Genomic DNA, 22,253 nt, shown 5'->3' with positions numbered 1-22,253 from the left:
CATAGTATATATACTGCAATACCTTTCAACCTATACCCTAAAAAAGTCTGTTGTCATTAAGTTTGAACTTGCTACAAAGGTGCTCCACACCCTTTAGAAAACACGCCTCTGCAAGTTAAGAACCTGAAAACCCTTATAACCCAAAACTGGTAAGCCTTAAGATTCTCCCACAGGTGAGCATCTTTATTTTCTCAAAGTCAAATGAATAGTTCCAACAATTTTTTAATAAATATGACCAAACTAAGGCAAAGAGAAGTTTCTGAGCAAAAACCTCTCTGATGAAATACCTAGAGTAAATTTAACAGCTGGAAAGCATGAATTGAATGACATCTACTCTAAGTAGAGAGACCTGGAGTTATCACCATTAGGTGGAACCTGCAAACTCAGGTTACAAATTGCACATTCTCTGGGCAGCAGAGCACTATCTGCGTAGTAAGAGAAGGGCTGAATAACTGAGACAGGCAGCAGCCAGGACAAAACAGAGAGGCTTGGCACCTTCGCAGTTTGTTCATCGCAGATTCTTCACTGACAGGGCTTTTACGTGTTCCTAGTGCAGTAGCAGAGGGATTTGAAGATCACAAAAAGAATAAAACAGTATCTGTTTTCACATTATACACATAAGCAACCTTGGAGTGTAGGCTGCACAAAAACATTCAAAACAACAGGTTCTTACTACCCTTGCCAGACTAAACAAGACAGAGAGGAAGGTTACATACTAAAACACCATACCATGCCTGGCACAGAACTCTATTACAGGGATTCCTCTCACCTTTCACTGTAACAGAATTAAATGATGATACTACAGTCGTATTCAGTCAAGTCACTGCACTGAAAATAGCTGATACTTCATGGAGAGGTAACATTATCTGCAGACTCATATTAGGATTTGTATTACATTGATTTATTATTGTTTTTGTTTAAACCAAAGCATTTTTGGTTTCAGAAAACTTACTCTTGTTTCTGCTTGAAGTTATTTTTACAGGCACAACGAAGGATGAATTTTAACATGAAAAGCAGCATAAGCCATCCACCAGAAGAAAAACACTGTTTGCACACTCTCCTTTCTGCTCCTGGAGTAATCAGGGTAGCCGAATACTACCTTCTCATTCAAAGAAATAGCACGACATACTGCTTGCGTTGCAAGGAAGAAATGCCATTTGGATTATCATCTGAACAAAAATGCGGTGCCAGCTACCAAAAGGGAGGGATGAGCGCCCAGATGACAGAAAAGGCCTTCAAAAAATACAGGACATTTGTGCAGTTGTGTATGTAATTTTTAGATATACTTGAAAGGCTTTTTTCTTTGAGATAGGCACCCAATTTACTCAAAATGCTTTTATATACACACAGGGGTTATCACAGACTTAAGTGACAACGACTACAGTTGTCTTTAAAAACCTTAAAACAGACTTGACCATCAAAACCAATTCCGATTTACAATCTAAGAATACGTAAGACTGTGCAGGGGTCAGGTTTAACTGTTTAACTGCAAACCATTTACATCAATGACATCTCACACATTCTATCATTAATAACTGAATTTAAATTTCAGTTTAAAGAATTTAACTCTCTACTCCCTGTTTCATTCTGCTGTTTTTCACACAAGCTCAGTACTGAAGTTTCTGAACCACAAATATTCTTCATTAGATGAGGGCAACACTCGGTTGTTTTTACTAAAGCTAAAGAGTGAAAGTTTGGTCTCAACCTTTCAACTTCAACCCTAATGCCACTTCCCTGATGGTGATGCTGATGTGCCTTTAACAGGAGGATGAAAACATTCTGCCGGTTACTCGGAGACAAATTAGCTGTACGCCACCACCCTGCACACACACTTACCTCGCCTCCTAAAAGCATTCAAGTCCATAGATGAAGAGAGCTCTAAGCGCTATAAAACCACTCCATTTATTCGTATGAGACTGGACCTGTAACACAGAAGACTGGCTCTGCAGCAATGCTGGAATGTAGTGGGGGAATCCTAGGCAAGTGAATTAGTAATATTTAACAACTCCGCCTCCCCTCCTTAAAGAAGGGGGTTTCACCTACATTCAGTCAATGAACTGCCAGTGCCTAATTTTATTTCAGTTAGCCTCTTTGCTTTTATAGCTGGCTGCATTAGTGTTCCTCAAGAACACGGAATTTATAAATACTGCCCTTTTATCAGAAACTTTTGGCTAATCATGAAATGGTATCGTCAACCATCATTTTCAAGTTGAGCTTTCTGTTCAAACAAGCAAGGACTTTTCGCATTCCCATATCCATCCTCCCATCAAAACAAGCAGCAATGCTTTGGTTATACTGCTGAAAACAAAAGCTTCGTAAAAAGCTCACATTATAGAGCACATTCTGGCGAACGCCACCACAGCAAGAGGGTCACTAAGCAAATAGGTGCTACACAGAGGCTTGAAATCTTAGTCAGTGACAGCAGTCCTATGAATTTTATCATAAAAGGCACTCAATCAAAATTACCTAAAAGGAATTCTTGAAGTAGTTTAGGTTCTGATTATACTGCTATTTTCCTCCCAAAATCTGCCTTCATTTCTAAGTGACTAGAAAGCATTTCTAAGCTTCCTACTATCACACAGAGCAACACTACATCCACAGAGTCACATTTAATGGGAAATGGCTGAAATGAAACTAATTGTTCGAAACTATGAAATAGCTAGCTGGAAGTTCCACCTACCTTCAGATGGGTCAGAAATCAGAGCGATACCATCCTACCGATTCTTTGCTTAACAATATTGTAACTACAATATGAAGATTTCAAAAAGTCATCAGCCTTCCAGAAGCACTGACAGGTCCAAAAAGCCAGACTAGTCCAACCAAGAGAGTTTTAGGCAGGATCAATTCCTGTTTCCCCTGTGCAAGCCTTCCAAGTCCTAAATTTTCAGTTTTAAACTTTACAGGGAAATTGTACTCTCTCAGCTGTGTACTGTAAAGGCAACCCCCACTCTACCCCTTGAAGTTATTCTGGCTGTGATCTATTATCAACTGAATGAGGAACTACAGTCTAGTTCACTAGTAACTCATAACAAAGACCTCCCAAAAGTTGGGGAAAAATAGTGAAGCTGGTGTGAGAGTAGTAAATACAGAGTTACAAAATTGATTTTGTGGAAATCGGACTCATGTTAAAAGGAAATATATTACCTGTTTCCAAAAGCTTACTTTAAAATATGTGGGAAGCAACTGGTAAGACCATTTGAACTTAAGGCTGTAGACATGAAAGCATACAAGAGAAACAGCCACAAAGGAGTACGCTTTGGCTCCGCAGAAGCAGTAAAGGAACACAGGTCAAAATTCATCTGGTTGCTTCTCTCCTAAGCTGCCATGCTGTGAATACATGTATAAAAACAGAAGAATGGTAACAAAGGAAGCTGCACAGAAGTGAGTGCCAGTGAGTGAAAAGAGTCACAACTAAACCATCTGAGACCTGCGTTCAGTCTAGAGCTATGGAAAAGGAACAATTTTAGGGCTGCTTTTCTTACATATGGTATTTATACCCATAAGTGAAAACCATCCAAGTCAGAAAGGTGGGAAGCACTCCCTGCACAAACACCACCGAAACATTCCACGTAGTAACAAAGCTCCGAGAACATTACTGGCAAAGTCACCTGCATAGAAAATAAGCTACAGTATATACCTACCTGATCATAAGATAAGGAAAGAGTAGCAGAATTCGGTACACAGCCCCAAACTTTTAAGTCGAATGCATACTACCAACCAACAGATTTTCATTCCATGGGAAAGCCAAATCTTTCAACTACTATCACATTCTCACTGCCAAGAACAGATAGGAAGAGAACCCCTTGAGGTTACTCTTCCCGCAAAAGCATTTAACAGACAGATTGACTTCCTCCGCTGGGAGGAAGAGTCATTCACTCTATACACAAACTCGAGCTCAGTTTTCCCAAAACCACGAAAGAACGTACAGCCGCAGAACAGAAGGGAGCATCAGCAAACCTGCAAAAGGGCAAAGACGAGCAAATAGATTTGGCAACACTGCTTCCAGGCCCAAGGCACTGTTTCTGAAAAACCTCTTACAGCGACAGAATTTAGCATTTTTTTTTTCCTATTTAAAGACCTGCACACTATCTAAAGAAGCAAACTAACATAAAACTAATTTGTGTATGTCTCTAGACTCAAACTAAATGTTTGCTAATATACCAATCCAGTTTCAAAACTGTTTCCTTCCAACCAATTATCTTGTCAAAGACACAAACTAGTCTTTTGCTTGCACTAGAGTCTGTATTAAACAGAAATTGCAATCCTTTGATTCAGGGTCTAATTATCCAGATAATCATCCTGAAACAACTGCTCTCAGAGTGGCCTGTTGTCCAACCAGAGGCTTTAAGTGGTCCATAATATGTAGTTGTTTCAATTTTGCAGATCTGAAGGCCAACACGGTTCAGAGGCACGCACGGCTGAACAAAACGCTGAGGACCGACAGCATTCACTGCAGGAAGCGGCAGCTTTGGAACCACCACAGCAGAAGACTGAGGAGGAACAAGATACAGAAACTGAAATCGTTATTTACAATTAACACACCACTGGTGTGCCTACATTAACTGGAAAAATATTTTTTTCTAGAATCTGCAGTCTTTAGTGCACCAAAATAGTCTCAGCAAAACAAGCTGCTAATTTCATGCGGCATAGGCAACAACTTAAGGACAGCCTGAGCAATTCAGCAGAACTGACCAGCACGTATATTCTTTAGAAGGTGGACCTTCAGTGTCAACTGGCGCAAAACTAGTCTTCATTTTTGCATCGATCTTCCTCTCCACTCACAACAAATTCAGAGCATAGACATTCAAGGAAAACATTAAATGCTATGAAAGAAACACTACTTAGAATAAAAAAGTATCCTTCAGTTTTCTTTAAACCTACAAAGCCTCAAACCTCTCATAAATCTACACTTAGAACGTGGCAACAACAATTCATCAACAAAGAACTGGCTTTAATGTTGTCTGTGATATTACAGAATTTACTCGTGTTAAAAACAAAATCTGACTGCGACATTTACGTGTAACTGCTTGAAAACTGGGTAACTTTAAAGTCACACTTTCATCTAACCTTTGCAATTCTTCCATATAGGTCACAAGTTTATCATTTATTATATTTGTACTTTCGCTTGTGAATGGGACGACAAAAATAAGTATGTTTAACAGAAATCATGTCATGAATGTGACACTTTACTACTTTCTCTTTTTTCAAGTAGTACTTGGACACTAACACTTAAGGAACTGCTAAAAAGACCAACTTAGCCAGTTACACAAACACAAGTACCTTCTTTTCATAAGTTGAAGACATTGAGACATCAGTGTCACCAACTGTATTGTTGCAACGAGGCTAAGCAGGAAGTCAGTTCCTGACACTCAAAGCATCAAGGCCAAAACAACTGCGAATTTGAGCAGTGTCCTTTAGCTGATTCTTTCCGTTGCCACCTCCTGTTAGCAGCCAGCCTTGAAGTGTATGTGCAAGGGCAGTTACGTACCTTCCACACTGGAGGGCCTACGCCTATTTCTAAGGCTGTTCACAAATAAGAACATGTGCAAAGTAAGCAATTTCACCAAATCTAGCCATGTAGTCTGTTAATATAAGGCTATCCCCCATAATTTAGCATAACATGCAGTTTAAGGCTGCTTCTAACATGAAAGCGAGTTGTTATAGAAAACTTCTTGTATTTGCAAGTGACCCTTGATAATGAACTTTTCTCTATATATGCCTTAAAGGATTAACCGTAACTATTTGGGACAGCAGCTGTATTGTTTATAGTACATACAGAAATTCTAAATATGCTACGACTTCCTATTTTTCCAAGAGCCTACTCTCAAGGAAGAGGGGATATTTACTACCTAATTTACTACTAATTTATTCTAAGATATAAAGCATCAACTGCTTGGCAAGATGAAGAGCCCCCTCCCCACCCCAAATCCTCCACTTCAGCATTCCATCCATGTCAGCGTTCCCAACACCAATGGCTTTTTGTATTGGTTTGCACTTTTTTTTTAGATAAGCATTTAAACATCTTTAGATCATACAGAAAAATAAAGAATCAGAAAATGAACGATTTCCAAACCAAACCTGCACTTTTAGCAAGTCCAAAGGAACAGGCACACAAGCATGTTTCACAGCATATGCCATGTCTAACGCAAACACTAATAACCCTGTATCCATTACCAAGAGGATCGAGACATGAAATCAAAAGACAGTAACACAGAACTGTGTATCTAATTCCAGACACCTGTAGTTTAATTACATTTCACAACAAAGCAAGCATTGTTGTGATTCATTTGAACTTAAAAAAAAAACAGTTATCACCAGTTTCCGCAAGTCAACACACACTAATATCTTAAATCAATTCTGTGAACAATGAAGCCAAGTTTTCCTTTTCAGTAATTTTATTCTAATGTGAAACATGAAGAAACAAGCACCCAAATAGCTCCAATATAGTATGAAACTTTAATAAAAGTTGTTTAAAAAACAAAGAGCAAAATTTTAAAAATAAACTGAAAGGCTTGACTCCTAATCACACATCTTTCTGACATCAGCAAGAGTACTTTCAGACTTTCAAAGGAGGAAAAAAAAAAAGAAACAAAGATCTGCTGTTGAAACATTACTCCCAAAGACTGTTGAAAACGCGTAACATAAAGCTTCAGAGACAGACAGTTTTATTAACAGGAGGCTTAATTTTAAACAGTATATACAAATCACATGACTTTTCCAAAGTTGGGACCACCTAGTAATCTGTCAAAACAAAATTATGCTAATGAATTACAGAAGCATCTGTGTAATGCGACCGCCTCTTTATTGAAGTACACCTTTATACAATCCTTCCACATAGTCCTGTACTGTGAAATCCTCTCAGGATGCAGCGCTGCACAGGTTTTCAAATCTCTCCTACACACCACATGAATAAAACTGTTGCCACTTGCACCTCTCAATTTTGCCTGACCATACACTTCAGTGTTCCATGATATGCAACACCAAAAGGCACTGTTTTTCTTTGTCCAAAAAACAAAACAGTTTTAAAGTTTACTATGTTTAAGTACAATGATTTGCAGGGAATAGCAGGATTTTTCAGGCAATGCCCAAGTCTTTAAATTTATCATAAGCCAAGCAAGGATGAACCAAAAAAATTCTACTTTTCACTTGTGTAATTACTTCCTTTCCAATTCTCTGGTTTTCCATGGAAGGTTTTACTGCACAGCAAAGAAAATGGCAACTCTTTAAAGACTTTGAATACAACAGCACAACTTTATTGCAAAAATATATAGTAAACTCAGTATTTTCAAGTTTTGGAGAAAAATAAATTTTATCTCTGAATTCACCCATAGCAGTAATTCACGACAGAGTTGCTTAAGATAAAAGTTTCTTTCATATATATACTAATTCAAAGCTTTAGCTGGACTCCAATCTTCTACTAATAATCACCACTTTGGTTCTCTTAGCAGAGAATCTATGTAAGGAGTTCAAGAGACACATGAGAAATACAACATCAATATCCAACTAGTGTCAAAGATCCTATCCCAACTGATTCATGTAATCCTAACAAATCAAGCTACTTAAACAATAATGAGTATTTTCAAGTTGTTACTTCTACTGCAAATGTTTTAAGTGTACTATAAAACTCATATGACAATGTTTGAGGTTAGCTATACTTGTGGCAAAAGTCTTATTCTGCACAGTTATAATTGCAATATATAAATAACTAAAGGTTATTCCACAAAGAACAGCTTGAATTTTACAGAACGATTCTGCTCATACTTATAGGAATTAGTTTGGTAGACATATCAGCAACGGGCATAATTCAACTGTTCATACAGTGAGAATCTTGGAAAAAATGAAGATACATACACAAAACAATTAATCTGTGTACACTGAGAATTCTTTCAGTTGCAGAGTAAAATCAGGACTTTAAACAAAGCTTTGACCTGTAAACAAAGCAAATTCAGCCAGCTTTTAACCAAATCTAGAAATAGCTATCTATTTTACAATGGCTTGCAAGAGCACCCACTGAAGAGCTTCACTGACTTCATCTATTTCCCTTACCCAAAACTACGTAAAACCAATCTAGACTCCTTCATAAGCACTGTGTCCAGCATAGTTTACCAAACTTCTATGATGAATAAGAATCCGTCTAGCTTCTCCACATATTCATACGGGAAAATCCACTGCGCGTCTATCCTTGCAGTGTTTCTTCTGTAATGGCTAACCCAGTGCTCTGTCTTATCAAAACCAATCTGTTTTACAATTTAAACAATCCACAGGTTCTATCCTGGAAATACTATAAAAACCAATCCGGATGCATTTATCACAGCACTATGAATATCTATTCTACAACTACTTCATATTAACAGCTACCCTAAAACAAGTTTTACTTTTCTGGAGCCTATAGGCCTGTCATTTAAATCAACAACAGCTGCCATAGCTTCATCACGAGACTCGAATGCAACCATTGCTTCTCCAGTGGGCATGCCTTTTTCATTGTATTTTAAGCACACAGAACCAGGGATCACTTGGTAACCATAAAAGAAATCCAAAATTTCATCCACCGAAACAGTAAAGGGCATATTTTGCACTTTAATGACAGTTGGTCCTGGCTTCCCAGACCCTGTTCCAAAACCTGGGGGTCCACTAATATGTATATTTCCTGGTCCAGGTCCAAACCCTGGAGGTCCACTTAAATGTGCAAGACCACTAGCAATTCCTGGAGGACCAGCACCAAAGGCAGGGGGTCCACTTAAATTGCCAGGACCGTTACCAAAAGTCTGAGGACCCCCTGCAAAACCTGCCGGTCCACTCAAATTACCAGGACCACCTGCAAAACCTGGGACCTCAATACCTGCACCAGGTAAACCGCTAGTTGCAACTGTAGGTATTCCTGGTCTAGAATCAGGAAAGCCACCTATTCCAGGGGGTGGTAGAGGGGGACCAAATGTGCCAGACCCGCTGAAGTTACCAGGGAAATTAAATGGAGGACCATTGTTTGCGTCTTTAGAATTTCCCCCCAAGAAGGCATGCTCATCCCCACCAGCGCCCTGTGCTCCTGGCACAGCTGCATTTCCTTGTATCGGTATTTTCAGTATCTTTTTCCCTTGAGATGGTGGGTTCCTCTCAATATCTCTCATTTCTTCTACAGTTATCAAACGCAAAACAACATCTCTTCCATTCAGTTTTTTACGGTGCAAACGCTCTGCCTTACGAGCATCATCTTCAGCTTTAAACTGAACCAGTGCTTGCCCTAAACCTTGCCCATTATTATCAACAAGAATTTGTACAGCGTTTTCTTCTACTGCCAGTCCCTCTAGAAACTGAAGGATTTCCATTTTTGTTATATTGTATGGAATATTAGATATATGTGCACACAACTTTGGCGAGCCTGGTTCCACCTCAGCATTCATGAGGATTTCTCTCTGGTCATAGTTGAAGTTCTGCAATCTTTTACGAATCATATCTATCTTTTCTAACATTGCCTTTTTAGTAATTGGATGAACTTGAATAAAGCGATTCCCTATGTACTGCTTATGATGACACAAAGCTGCTTTATAATCAGCTTCATTCCTGAACTCGACAAAACCCTCTCCAATTGCCTTCCCATTAGGTCCATAAGCTATATAAATGCTGTCTTCAACTATATCCAGCTTTTTAAAAAAATCTATCACATGTTTGTTCTCCGATTCAAAGGGAAGACCTTTCAAATACACACAGAAACCCTGCTCATGGGGAGATCTCGACCGTGACCTTTTCTGTCCACCAGGAGATTTGGACCTAGAATGAGCCTGGGGAGGAGGAGGGTGCGACTGCCCAGAGGGACCCATGGTTTGCTTGAAAGTTATGTGGCCTCCAGCAGCCACCCACTGTCTCTCTGTTGCAGGACTAACTTCAACATAGCGCTGAATCATCAGCATTCTGTTTCGCTTCAGTGCTTCAAATGTATCTTGAGGAGAAAAAAACTTAACTAGTCCATTTCCATTATTTCGACCTACATGATCCTTCAGCATATGGACTGCATCCACACGGAGCCCAAGGAAAAAGTCTTTCACATCAGATTCTGTTGCAGAAAAGGGCATTCCATGAACGCTGACATACAAATCGTCTGGATTGACTGGAATTGGCTTGACACTACTTTGAGAATTCATCTGGATAGGATTTACAGGATTCATGGGACCAATAAACAATGGATTCAAGCCGCTGTTCAGATTCACTGCTGCTCCAGACCCATTCATTCCAGTGGGTAAAGGTGCTACGGGTGGAGGATTCATAGGAGGCATTCCTGATATGGGAGGCATAGGTGTCATTGGAGGTACGGGGGGCACAGGGGGTATTGGAGGAACCGGAGGAACAGGAGGCAGTGTGGGTACAGGAGGTGGAACAGGTATCGGGGGAATAGAAGGCATTGGTGGCAAAGACGGCATAGCTGGGATAGGAGGGATTGGTGGAGGAGGTACTGTGTTCATTGGGGATGCTGTGCTAGGTATAGTTGAGCTAAACGTTGGGCTACCAAAGGTACTCCCAAGATTCGGAGGTGCAGTCCCCATACTGGCAGTAGAAAATGTGGATATGTTTTTATTGCTCTCATGCACAGTAGTAGAAGCAGTTACTACACTAGGAGAAGGATTATTAAAGTTAGGTACAGTAGTAGGTAAGTTAACCCTTCCACTCATTCCAGAACTAGGTGGAGGTCCCGACCTGCTAGCATTTGCTGGTGGCATATCTAGATTGGCAGTTTCGAAACGCCTACGACTGAGTTCTATCATGTTCTGCATTTCAGTTTTACTGCTTAGCAATAGTGTTACTTTCGACCCTTTAATTGTACCACCTGTGCGCATCATACCAAGCCTTGCATCTTCATCAGTGGCAAAAACGATGAAAGCCTCACCCAGTTCACCCCCTACAATATGCACGCCCCCATCAGGAATGGTCAATCCAGAGAAGAAGTGGCGAATGTCCATGGTCCCCGCCACAATCGGGAGACCTTGCAAGCGGATGACCACAGCCATGCTGCGCTGAAACAACACACACCTGCAGATGAGAAAAGGCAACGGCTATGTCAGACTACTGTTTATGACACCATGCAATTACCTACAGACACCATCTACTATATTTGTTTACATACACCTAACAACATCTTGCAAAGATTAAGCATGTTTATATTCCAAGTTCCTTATTCATGTTTGTTTACTTCGCACAGATTGAAGTATTAAACATTTACCAACACAATTAGTATACATTTTGCACTAGAAAATCCAAAATAACTGTTAAACTAAGACCCACAAGTGTCAGTAAAAAAAAAAACAACAAACCTAAGAAACAGCAAAAATCAGAACTATTATATCAGGAGTTGAATATTTAATGGAACGTAAGCAAAATGAGTATTTTAGCCAAGCAAACAAAATTAATTTACCATACACTGATATGGTATCCACTGTACCTGGCAAAGCGACGGCGAAAAATTCTGCACACCTATGGGAAATAAACAGTTCTCTTTCATTTGGGGAGGGATTTTATCTCCTGACGAGTGAAGATGACTAGGAACATAACAGTGGGTTGGTTACGAACAAGAACCCATTATGGAAAACTAGCAACAGTGAGACTCACACGACATCCTGACAGGGACCATCTAGATTATAGTGATCTTTTATTTTTCTCCTAGCAAAAGCAAGTGGTCTCAGTGACCATGAAGCTAGCTAACTGTTATAAACTAGCCCCAGACATTTTGTACTATACAGACCTCACCTAAACTAGATTAACATCTATGCATATCCTAGCTAGATATTTGGCCTTTACAACTTTCAAAACCAAGGTTTTTTAGTAATTTTTTAATAGTCGCAGATGTTCTGTCTAATATTACACCTTCCATCTCAGGCACAAGTAAACGACTTTTACCTCTGCAGCTGAGGTTAGGGGAAGCTTAAGATCAATTTTGAACAGGTAGGTGTTGACAATTACCTTGTACACATTCTACCGAAGAGCCTGAGGTCATATCAGAAGTTCAAGGTAAACAGTAAACTAGGTAATTCTCACTTATTCCTGACAAACCTTCAGTAAAGACTGAAAGCATCATATTAATACTAGCACAATTCACCAGTTCAGAAGGCAGCTGCTCCTCCTAAACAGTCAGCAGTAGCACCTTGTTTCACCTAAGCCACTTCATCTCTGAAACTTCTTGACTTCCCAAGTACAAGCCAGTTCAGAATCTGTATGGAAGACCTCCAAGGCTCCCATTAGTCACATCAAATGGCGTTACCTAAGCATCTGAAATCAGTGATGAACCAGATGATACAATGCAACACCAGGAGGCAGTGCACCACCAAAGACTTTTCGCTGTATGCCAAAGCTATGACCGACTACAATCAGTAACTATCTCCCAACATTTCACATTCAGCTAAGTATTTTATCCCAGCATACAGTCAAATCTTTAAGTCAGCTGCATTTGCCTGTTCAGGTCTTTCAATCGCTTTAGAGTAGATATGCCTCGAATACATCCTTAACTACTAGGTAAAGCCACTATCCAACAATTTAACCACGTCAAGTAAGGCTGAACTCAGTACTTCATGAAAACAAGAGTAACAATTCTTCTACAGGGAAAAAAAGAAGCCATTCTGTTTGCCTGATGGAACTTCAGATTACTCAAATGGGTACTTAAGTATTTTGTTCTGCTGCCCAATAAACGAGAGCTAACCCCTTCCATACACTAATGAACTCAAGCAACACACTGGGGTATTAAAGGGCATTGGCCCACATCCAGTCAACACCAGAAAAGCACGGAGGACCTTTCTCCCTCAAGGAAACAGCAGACAAGCCAGCTCTGCTGCTCTAGCCACTGTGAATGAACATCCGATTCCTTACTACACTGTCTTGAAAGACAGACTGGAACTTGCAAGAGTAACATGAGAAGGTCTAAAACAATCTAGCTGTACATATTGCTAAGAAAACCCCTACTCCACCAAGGGATGGCAGCAACAGAAAGGGGAATATATACTAAGCTTCAGGGAATGGGGTTTTTTTAAAGCAACTTTCCCATCTCCATAGCAAGGTAATAAAAGCAACATCTTGCATTTATCTCTTACAGTGACACTTACATTTAACTTCATTCTCAAGTTCATTGCCCAATCATTTTCCAACAGCAAAAGAACTGGCCCATGTGAAAAAAAACAGGTCAAAGTAAGAACTGTCTATGCTATGTACACATCTAAGAAAGCATTTAAGACTTTCTGCACTGTTTTAAAACAGCAGTGTTTTACAATGATTCTGTAGTTTTAAATTTGCCTAACATTGATAGCAATCTCTGAAACTAAAGTTAAAATGAAAGTTCTGCCCATTTAAGGAAGCCATACTAAAGGGTACTGTAAAACCGAAGTTTACTGCATTATGCTACAGGACTGCTTTTGAATTAGATGATCCTGAGGCAAGCAAGCGGTATAAAAGCACCCCTGTTTTTGCACCTATGCTTTGAAAACTAAAATAATACTAACAGCAAATCTTGCTAGGAGGTACACAATTTCTCTATTACCTATTATAATAAGAAATGAGTTTCAGGAATTTTTAGGCATCAGGAGCTAGACATCTGAAGTTTCTTGAGTTAAATGGGAGATAACTTTTAGTTATTTCCTTACTAATGCAAAAGGGATACCAATCTGATACGGCCATTAGTTGAACAAAGGCAACTTGGGAAGATTTTTCTCATCAGATCTGCTGGTTTAGAACATCATATATTCTTTATCAGAACTGACGCCTGCTAGATAACTGCATTTACTAATGATTCCATGAATCTAGCCCAGAAGACAAATTAACAGAGAAGGTCACAAAGAATTCTTAAGAGTTCAAGCATTTGAACATTTACATAACTTCTGGGATAATGCAAGTGTTTCAATCTTGCACTAAATTTGAAACTTCAAAATGCAAAGAGATCTCCTGCAGTTTTGTTACTAACTATTCCATTTAGGTCCACTAGATCACTAGCAACAAAAACCAAACAGCTGCTTAGGCATATAGCTGTTAAAGAAACTAGCTGCAATGACTTGGGCATAATTAATTCCATGCATGATATTACACAAATGCTTGCTACTAAGCAAGAGCTAACAGTAGCACGGTATGAATAAAAAGAATTTTAAGGACTTGAGACCATCAAGTATTTTTGGCAAAAAAAGTATTTTTGTCAACTCAAAACATAGCCACTTAAATTTTTTCAGGATTTCAGTGCTTTAACAAAGTATTAGTTTAGCTTCTGTGACTTGAAGAAAAATCAGAAGGACCAAAAGGGCCACATTTCACATTTCTAAGCACTCACAAGTCCGATTTTTTTCAAAACGCGCTTAGGAGACAATAACCCACTCACTCAAATTTTCTAACTAATGAAAAAGCAAAGCCTGCTCAAATATTTCATTGTTCACTTGTAAAGATCAACATACATGCAGAGGCAACATTAACTTCAGACACAGAACAGGCTACATGCCTGTTAAGTGTGCATTGAAGGCTTTTTGTTGGGCTGTTAGAGGCGTTCTCAGGCTGCCTGCTTTTCCCCCTGCACAAAAAGGTACTTTAAGGCAAAAGTGGGTTTTGTTGTCATTTTGTGTGTTTGGTATCTTTCTGGAGAGAACAGAAGCACAAAATCCTGGAGTTGTACTATGGACAAGCCATCCCCATTAGCAAGCTGAGATCAAAAATGGAGAATAGAGGGGTGCTGACAATCAATCTGATTCAACTCATTTGATGAACCTTAACAGCATGTGTATGTGTCTTGACAGTAATGTCTTTAAAAACGTTGATGTTACACTGGAAAGAGGTGTACAAGATGACAATATTACTTCTTCCATCTATGTGTTAGTCAGTAAAATAAGCAGAATTTGGGTCATATGCATAAATTGATAAAAACACCAGACTAGCCTTTCAAGATGTATGCATTTTTCAAATTAAGAAAAGTTTAGAAGATTCACCGTAGTCCCTGGGGAGTATTAAAGTACAATACCCACGCGGCACACACACACACACAACGTATTTGGCAATTCTTGGACAAAGACTAAGAACTGGAATAACACTGGTGTTGTAAGAGGAATTTTAAGTATCCAGGCTGAGACTGTCTAGCAAAAGCTAGAACTGCAGACTACAGTTTTGCCTTTTTTTAAAAAAGGCTAAAATCAACCTTTTAGATTAAGATAGTAATCTCTGAGCTAATTTGAACCTATCTGATCCCTTTAAATGCTGCAAAACCTAATTAGAACCAATTACTGTACACTTCTGAACTCCAGTAAGTTAAAAACAGGCAGACCCGTGGCCTGCAGCAAAGTAGCTACATTTTCCAACAGTGCAAAATAACTGGGAGAGTGTTCCGACTACCACATGCTGATGAAACAACAAAACATTAGTTTGGCAGAAAATTCTGTTTACAAGAACAACATTGCCAGAACCACCATCACCAGTGGGAGTCAAAGTAAAGAGACTAGCTATAGATTATTTGACCCAAGTGTCTTGATACCAATTCACAAGAGTCCAAAAGCTTCAAATATTTAAGATATACTCAATATGCATATAAAGAAGTCTTCAATTCAAAGGCTCTTACCTGCAAAGACAGATGTTTTTTTCTTAACAAGTAGCAGAAGCCAAGCCAATCCTGTGGGCAACCAATTAAAACCAACTTTTAGACTGCAATAAAGAATAAATGGAGGCAAAAATCAATGCAGGCAACACAACAGCAGTAACAGTCCACAAAGAACTGTATACATAGAAAGTTCAAACCTGCGACCACCACAAGGCACTGCGACATACAAGCACAAGAGTGCATTTGCTAATACCTTATCCCTGTATGACTTGTCAGTAATTGCATTGCACAGTTTTTGTATGGTTGAGACATTAGTACGCCTTCCACAAAGAATATAAAAAGAACCAGAAAACATTCAAAGACTCTTTCAAATGTTCCCATCACCAATAGGTGAACAAATCACTCTTTCAAAGGCAAAGAGCAAGAATTAAATACTTGCAAACCCTGAACTTAACAAACCCTTGCTCCATCAATAATGACATTCCTTCCTCCAACTGCACATCTTCTCACTTGAACAAAGCAACATAAGCCGCACCTCAGAAAACCTCCCTATAGCTATAGGTGAAGAATTCTTCAGGAGTCACACAAACTGGTGAAACTAAGTGACATTTCACAGCCACCTCTAGGCAGTCACCTCTACAGAGCACACAGTAAGAACTCCCCACAGAGATACTGTATTTTCAGTTGTAATCTTTCATTTCATTATCCAAATCCTGATCAAATGCCCGTTTTTTCATCCCTGTATAGAAATTGTCTTCCTGGGATTACAACTCAACACAAGAGCCAAACATTTTAAGTGGCAACATACGTATTTTGTATTTAAAGAAGGGATGGAAAACCCTTGCTCCTTCATCGCTTAGTAAACCATCTCATACTAGAATTGTCATTCTTTTGAAAACTATCCAGGAGTGAGTCACACTAAGAACAAATAACTGCCTCCTCCTCACACAACCCAAACAAGCTGTTTTCAGTTATAAGCATCATTACCAAAGTGAACTCAGAGGAAGCAGCACTACCGAACCATCCACAAACTCCCTAACAGAGGGAATTAAAACACACACAGATATTCACAGATCTTCCAGGACATTAACAGCAGACTCACAAGTGAGAAAGATACAACTACGCTCTTCAGACTTATATTAAAATGGCAAATGCATTTAGAAAAAGAACACTTTTTTTTTTTATTAGACCTTTAAGAGAAACAAGCAACCCTATGTTAGAAGGATTCAACTATATACGTTCATATCTAGCAGTGTCAAACAGTAGTTTACAATGCAGGAAAGAATGTAATCACCTGAAAAACAGTTTCATGCAAAAACACACCTGGCTTCAAGAAGCAGGTAAATCTTTCATGCACAAGGAACTTTCCATTTGGAAGAAAAACCCAAATCATTCGATGTATTTCCAGTATAGCAACCACAGTGTTGCATATGTTCCTCTTCACAACACTGAAAACAAGCTGAAGATTTGCAGTGGACTAAGACAACATGCTATAATGTGAAACAACATAAACAAAACGAAGCAGCATTCTTCAGAAAAGGTGCAGAACTCCACTCTACTATGTTTAACCTTTCCACCAAACAGCATCTACTTTTGTTTGCAAGTCTCAATCCTCCCAGCTTTAAAGAAAACCATCCATCACTCTCGTAGGTAAAGACATCCTTTCCGATCAACCCAATGTGCAAGAGTGTATTAACTAGGCAGACAACGACTAGGGCACAGATGCTCCCACACAACGCTGACACCATACCTCTGCGACTTCATGGGAGAGACTCTCCCCAACACCCTATCAGCTATACAGGAAGAACCACCATCCCCTGGACACAAAACAGCCGATGAAACAATCTTAAGAGTCGTCCACCAAGGAAACAACCTGACAATATTTCTGCCTAACGCCAGCAGACCACGGTGGGTAAGAAAATCACTAAGAAGAATGGGTAAGTTTAAGAATGAGCAAAACCAGAGCCAAGAGGTGTTTTTTTTCCCCCCGAAAGAAAGCTCACACAGACTCCTGGTGTACTTCTGGGACACACTTCAACACTAGGTTGGGTCTCGGGTTTTGTTTTGGTTTTTTGGGGTTGGGTTTTTTTTTGGTTGGATGTTTTTTGTTGCAGAGCTTCTTTTTATTAGCGGAAAAGAGCATTATGTTACTGCACGGCAACTTCGCTGGTGTTTACAGGGTAACCCTGACGAGCGGTGGCAGCGCCGCAGGCACCTTATCCCCACAAAGTGCAGAGCGTTTCCCTCGCTTCGTCCCCCGGGGCCGGGCGAGGAGCAGCCGCCGGCCCCCGCCCAGCACCCCCGCCACGAGCCCCGCCGGGACCGGACCCGCCACGCTGCCTCCCGCGCCAAACGGCCGAGGCGCCCACAACGCCACCGCCACGCCGCGCAACTCCCGCGGCCCCGCCGCTCCCCCGCACCTCGGCGCCCGCCAGACGCCCGGCCCGGCCCGGCCTGCGCGACCCCCGCCGCGCCGCCGCGCCCGCCCAGACCCGGCCGCCGCCGGCAGAGCCCCCGCGGGCCGGCCCCGCCTCGGCCTCCGCCTCGGCCTCGGCCTCCGCCGCCGGCCCCGCCGCCGCCGCCGCCGCAAGGTCACTCGGCCGCCCCCGCCCGGCCGGGCCCTCGGCGCCTGCGCTCGGCCCGCACATACTCACCTGCCCGCGCCGGCCGCGCAGCTCCGCCGGCCGCCGGCCGCGGGCGGAGGCGCGGCGAGAGGCAGAGCGGCAGGGAGGGAGGCAGGGAGCGGGCGAGGGCCGGCCCGCGGCCCGGGCCCCCCCGGCCTCAGCGCGCCAGGCCGCGGCGAGGCGGAAGCGGCCCCCGCTCGGCGCCGCGGGCCCGCAGCGCGGGAGGCGCCGCCCGGCCCGGCCCGGCCCTTTGTGCGCGGGGACGCGTGCCAGCCGCGCCGCGCCCGGCCTCCCTCCCCTCGCCTCGCCTCGCCTCCCCTCCTCGCCTCGGCACGCCGCGGGCCCGCAGCGCGGGGCAGGGCAGGCGGCCCGGCCCGCCCGGGCGCCGCCGCGCTCTTACCGAGGGATCTGTACGGGAAAAAGGGTTAGAACGGAGCCGAACCGCCCCGGGCCCCGCTCCGCGCCGAGCCCAGCGCCACCGACCGCGCAGCGCCACAAAATGGCCGCCTCGATGCGGCGTCGCCACCCGCCGCCAGGGAGGGGCGGGGCCTGGGCCGGGCGGCCCGAGGAGGGCGGGGCCCGCCGGCGCGCGCAGGGCCTTCTGCCGCCCGCCCCGCCCGGAGCGGGGCAGCTCGCAGGGGCAGACGGCGCATGCGCCGCGCGGCGAGGGGTGCTTCGGCTGAGGGGCGCTTGAGTCGGCGCGGGAAGCGGGGGGTGTCGCGGTGAGCCCGCGTCCTTCGCCTGCCCCTCAGCGCACTGCTTGCTTAAGGCAACGCCACAGCCAGAAGGCTGAAAAGAGGAACGTGGGACCCACAGTGTGAGATTCGTGCAGTTGCCTCTGGTACAACAGTAATACGGTGATAGCGTGATGCATTTTCTGGAAATTAATGGTGGTGTAACTGAGGGTTATTGCTGAGGGACTTGAAAGGAGGCATCGAATTTCCAGCGAACAAAAGAACCCTGAGGAGAGTGGTTGTTTCTGATTTCTTCACTTAGGACCAGGTTGCAGAATTAAGATGAAAGTCAGACTACCCTGGGTCGATGCCCTTTCGAGTGTAACTGCCCCGTGCTGTATTTGTCCTTTGCTTGACTAAATACATGTGCAATACAAACAACTAGCCCACGTCCTGGGCTGAAGAACAGCTAGACACCTCTCGGGAGATGCTCTGTCACTGCGCTTCAGGACACAGGTACTGCAGCAGCATCCCTTTTCAATGAAAAAACCCCTGCATAGTCTGCTGCAAGAAACAAATGGAAATAAAGCATTGCCTCACATTGCAAAGAGTTTTCCAGCGAATTTGGGAGTTTAACAGCTCAGCTAACTTAGTTAGTTTTCACCACTTAACATAAACCGGGGCCAAAACTTGTGATGGGTGTGTTGTCCTGAGGCAACAGGATCAGGCCAGGGGCTGCTCGGCACCACAATAACCCCCACTCCATGCTTTGTTTCCCTGTATATCCCCTTTCTACTCCCACATTCTCCTCCTTTACCACCCTCGTCCCCTCCCAATAAATAGCCCATGCTTGTTTATCTTCTCCCTCTTACCCCTGGTTTTACAGATTTTGTACTCCATTTGGTGTTTATGATAATGGCTGCCCTGTAAATATATCAGTTCTGTCAAGCTAACACCTCCTTTTTCTCTTGCTAGGTGTGCCATCTTGTGTGCTTACACATCGCTCCTCAATTGCTGTAGGTAGTATCCAGTAATTTGTCTTTTTATAGCGTTACTGACACGAGGCAGGGTTAGCTCTCAGCACGCACCTCTCAGCACAGCCGAGAGAAGCAGGCGATTGGAGTCACCAGAGGTATCCACAGCCAGGCTTGCTGGACCCCCGGGAGTGCTGCTTGCCCAAGGTACACAAGGGGCAGCAGGAGTACCCACAGCTCAGGGCCTCACTCTGCAGCACCGCCCGGGCTGCACTGGCCACCCTGCAGCAGGGAGAAGGTGTAGGATAACAAAGGGCAGTGCTGGAGTATCCCAGGTCAGAAGAAAAGTAAGACTTCTCAGCTTTTGTGCAATGTGATGAGTCACTACGTTGCTTTGTGCTGCTGAAATAAAGTCTGGTGGAGAGACTTGTGATGTTTACTGTGTGGACCAGCAAAAAAAACCACAGGACCAAACCACATAATCCTCAGTAGGCCTCTAGACTGTGCCTGCACTGACTCCGCAAAGGCGCACTGGAGTGCAAGTCCTGATGCCCTGGACAGCTGCTGCAAACCAACATGTGTCCTTGCACCTCAAGCGTTCCGGTCTGTGCTGCAGCTCAGCTGGAACAGCATCTGGAACAGATGCCTGTGACACAGATTACCTCCACAGGTCTCCAGCTGTCTTCCCAGCCGTACCACATATTCATGGGGAGAGAATATTTAGTTCACGCAAGATTAACAGAAGCAGATTTATTTGTAGAGTGGGTACCACAGAGGAGTTGGCAGCATGATGCAGTTAGGTACCAATAGCAGGGGGAAAAGCGTCTCTGGAAAGCAGAACACTGGTAGGCAGAAGGTTAAAGGACAGGGATCATTGGTAACAATGTCCAGTATGCTCCCCCGCAACATGTATTTGGTGAAAGGCAGGCAGAGAAAAATGGTGTTAGGAAAGAATGGGATTTGCCTTTATTAGGTACTAGGAAACTATCAAGAAAGCGCTAATTCATCTGTCTCCTCCACCTAAACCAAAACTGAAGTAGGGTGTTAGGTACACAACTAGGAGAAAAAATTTACACAGGACATTTTAAAGTAAAGCCCGAGTGAACCAGCACCCATTGTGCTGATTCCACATCTGAAATAAAAATGTCTTCCTCCTTGCATTATCCTTTTGCTGCACCGTTAGTCTGGAAACATTACCCCAGATCCCAGGCTCCTTGCTTCTCCAGCAGCCTAGAGACACCATTCTGTAAGCACAACCTCTGATCCTATTCCTTCATCTGTACAAGGATGTGGTTTGGATGAATGAACCCAGGTTACCAAATGATTCATACTACTTTGTATTTTCCTTTCCGACTACTACGTGTCAACTGAAAGTCTTGTTTCTAGATCATTTAGAAAAATGTTCAGCAGAAATAATCCTCTCCTCATTCCCATCTATACTTAAAATCTGTCAGTCAGCTATGATGTGCCTTATTGATCCTGTAGAGTTAAAACGAAACACCTTGTTTTACTATGCCCACTCAGCACAAAACCACTTTGATTGCTCCTTAGTATGAGCTTTTCTTCTTTTAAGAGCATCTTGTACCAGCCTTTTTTTATTACTCTGTTTCAGATAGATATGAGGAACATCAGCTGTCAGAGCGTGCAGTTCTCCCAAGCATTCCGCTTGTCCATTTTAAAAACTGGCATTTGCTTTCTTCCAGTGCAGGACCTTATTCACCATCCTGAAATTTAATCAAAACTGTCTTTAGTGGAGAAGAGATTTCTCGGGCCAACTTTTTGGGACTCAGCTTTGGGAAACTATTATTTCAAAGCACGGGGCATACATGTTGTTAGCAGAAACAATTTGACTGAAAACAGTTGGACTATGACTGAAGTCACACCAGACAGAGAACAGCAAGCCAATCCATCAGGCAGATGCAAGATTGATGATAAGAGGCGGTATTTTGTTGGGAGCAATAGTGTTTATGTTAATTTATCATTTTAAAAAATCCTCTATAAGTTTATGGCTGGCTGTATAACATTGTCAACAAATCTGTTAACTAATCCTCTTCCTCTCTGTCTCCTCAAATCCAGAACAGGTAACTGTCTAATTCCGTATTATCCTCCCTGAAGAAATACTCAGTAATTTTTGTAATAGTTTTTGTAGTTGCTCTATTAAGCATTTAAAAACACTAAAATCTATCACTGAGAATTTTTTGCTCCCCTTACGTATTACCTAACCATCTTGCACTACTAGAAGTTTATTTTATTCCTGTTTTGTCACATGGGTTCAATTTTTATGACACTTGCAAAATGGTGAAACTAAATCCTCATCTTCCTGGTATCTTCCCTTTGTATTATTAATTTAATGCCCTGCAGATGGCTCCAACTGATCACCAAAAAAACCCTCACAAAACCCCACAGCTCCCTCACTGCTGAGTTACAGGGAGTTCCGTTTGTAAAT

General features: G+C 42.5%; 2 protein-coding genes across 3 annotated transcripts in view; both read right to left on the bottom strand.

Annotated features, from left to right (window-relative positions):
• CPNE1 (copine 1) overlaps positions 1-18,626 on the bottom strand; it is a 44,866-nt gene extending 26,240 nt beyond the window's left edge. The window contains exon 1 of the mRNA XM_059827175.1: positions 18,560-18,626. The gene's annotated coding sequence lies outside the window, so the exon portion shown is untranslated. The remainder of the gene's footprint in view (positions 1-18,559) is intronic.
• Positions 8,010-15,634, bottom strand: RBM12 (RNA binding motif protein 12). 2 transcript variants are annotated; one of them, XM_009809466.2, is made up of 2 exons: positions 15,557-15,634; positions 8,010-11,019 (listed from the first exon to the last, which is right to left on the bottom strand). In XM_009809466.2, the coding sequence occupies exon 2, from the start codon at positions 10,995-10,997 to the stop codon at positions 8,355-8,357; it is 2,643 nt and encodes an 880-aa protein (XP_009807768.2). In that variant the 5' UTR covers positions 10,998-11,019; positions 15,557-15,634; the 3' UTR covers positions 8,010-8,354. The 2 variants fall into 2 exon arrangements, with proteins under 2 accessions (XP_009807768.2, XP_059683157.1); XM_059827174.1 differs by lacking the exon at positions 15,557-15,634 and adding an exon at positions 11,402-11,414.
• Positions 18,627-22,253: the final 3,627 nt, after the last annotated feature.

The sequence above is a fragment of the Gavia stellata genome, chromosome 20 (genome assembly GCF_030936135.1).
Source record: "Gavia stellata isolate bGavSte3 chromosome 20, bGavSte3.hap2, whole genome shotgun sequence".
Taxonomy (NCBI): domain Eukaryota; kingdom Metazoa; phylum Chordata; class Aves; order Gaviiformes; family Gaviidae; genus Gavia; species Gavia stellata.
The sequence above is the reverse complement of the archived record's forward strand: the minus strand, read 5'-3'. Positions and strand labels throughout refer to the sequence as shown.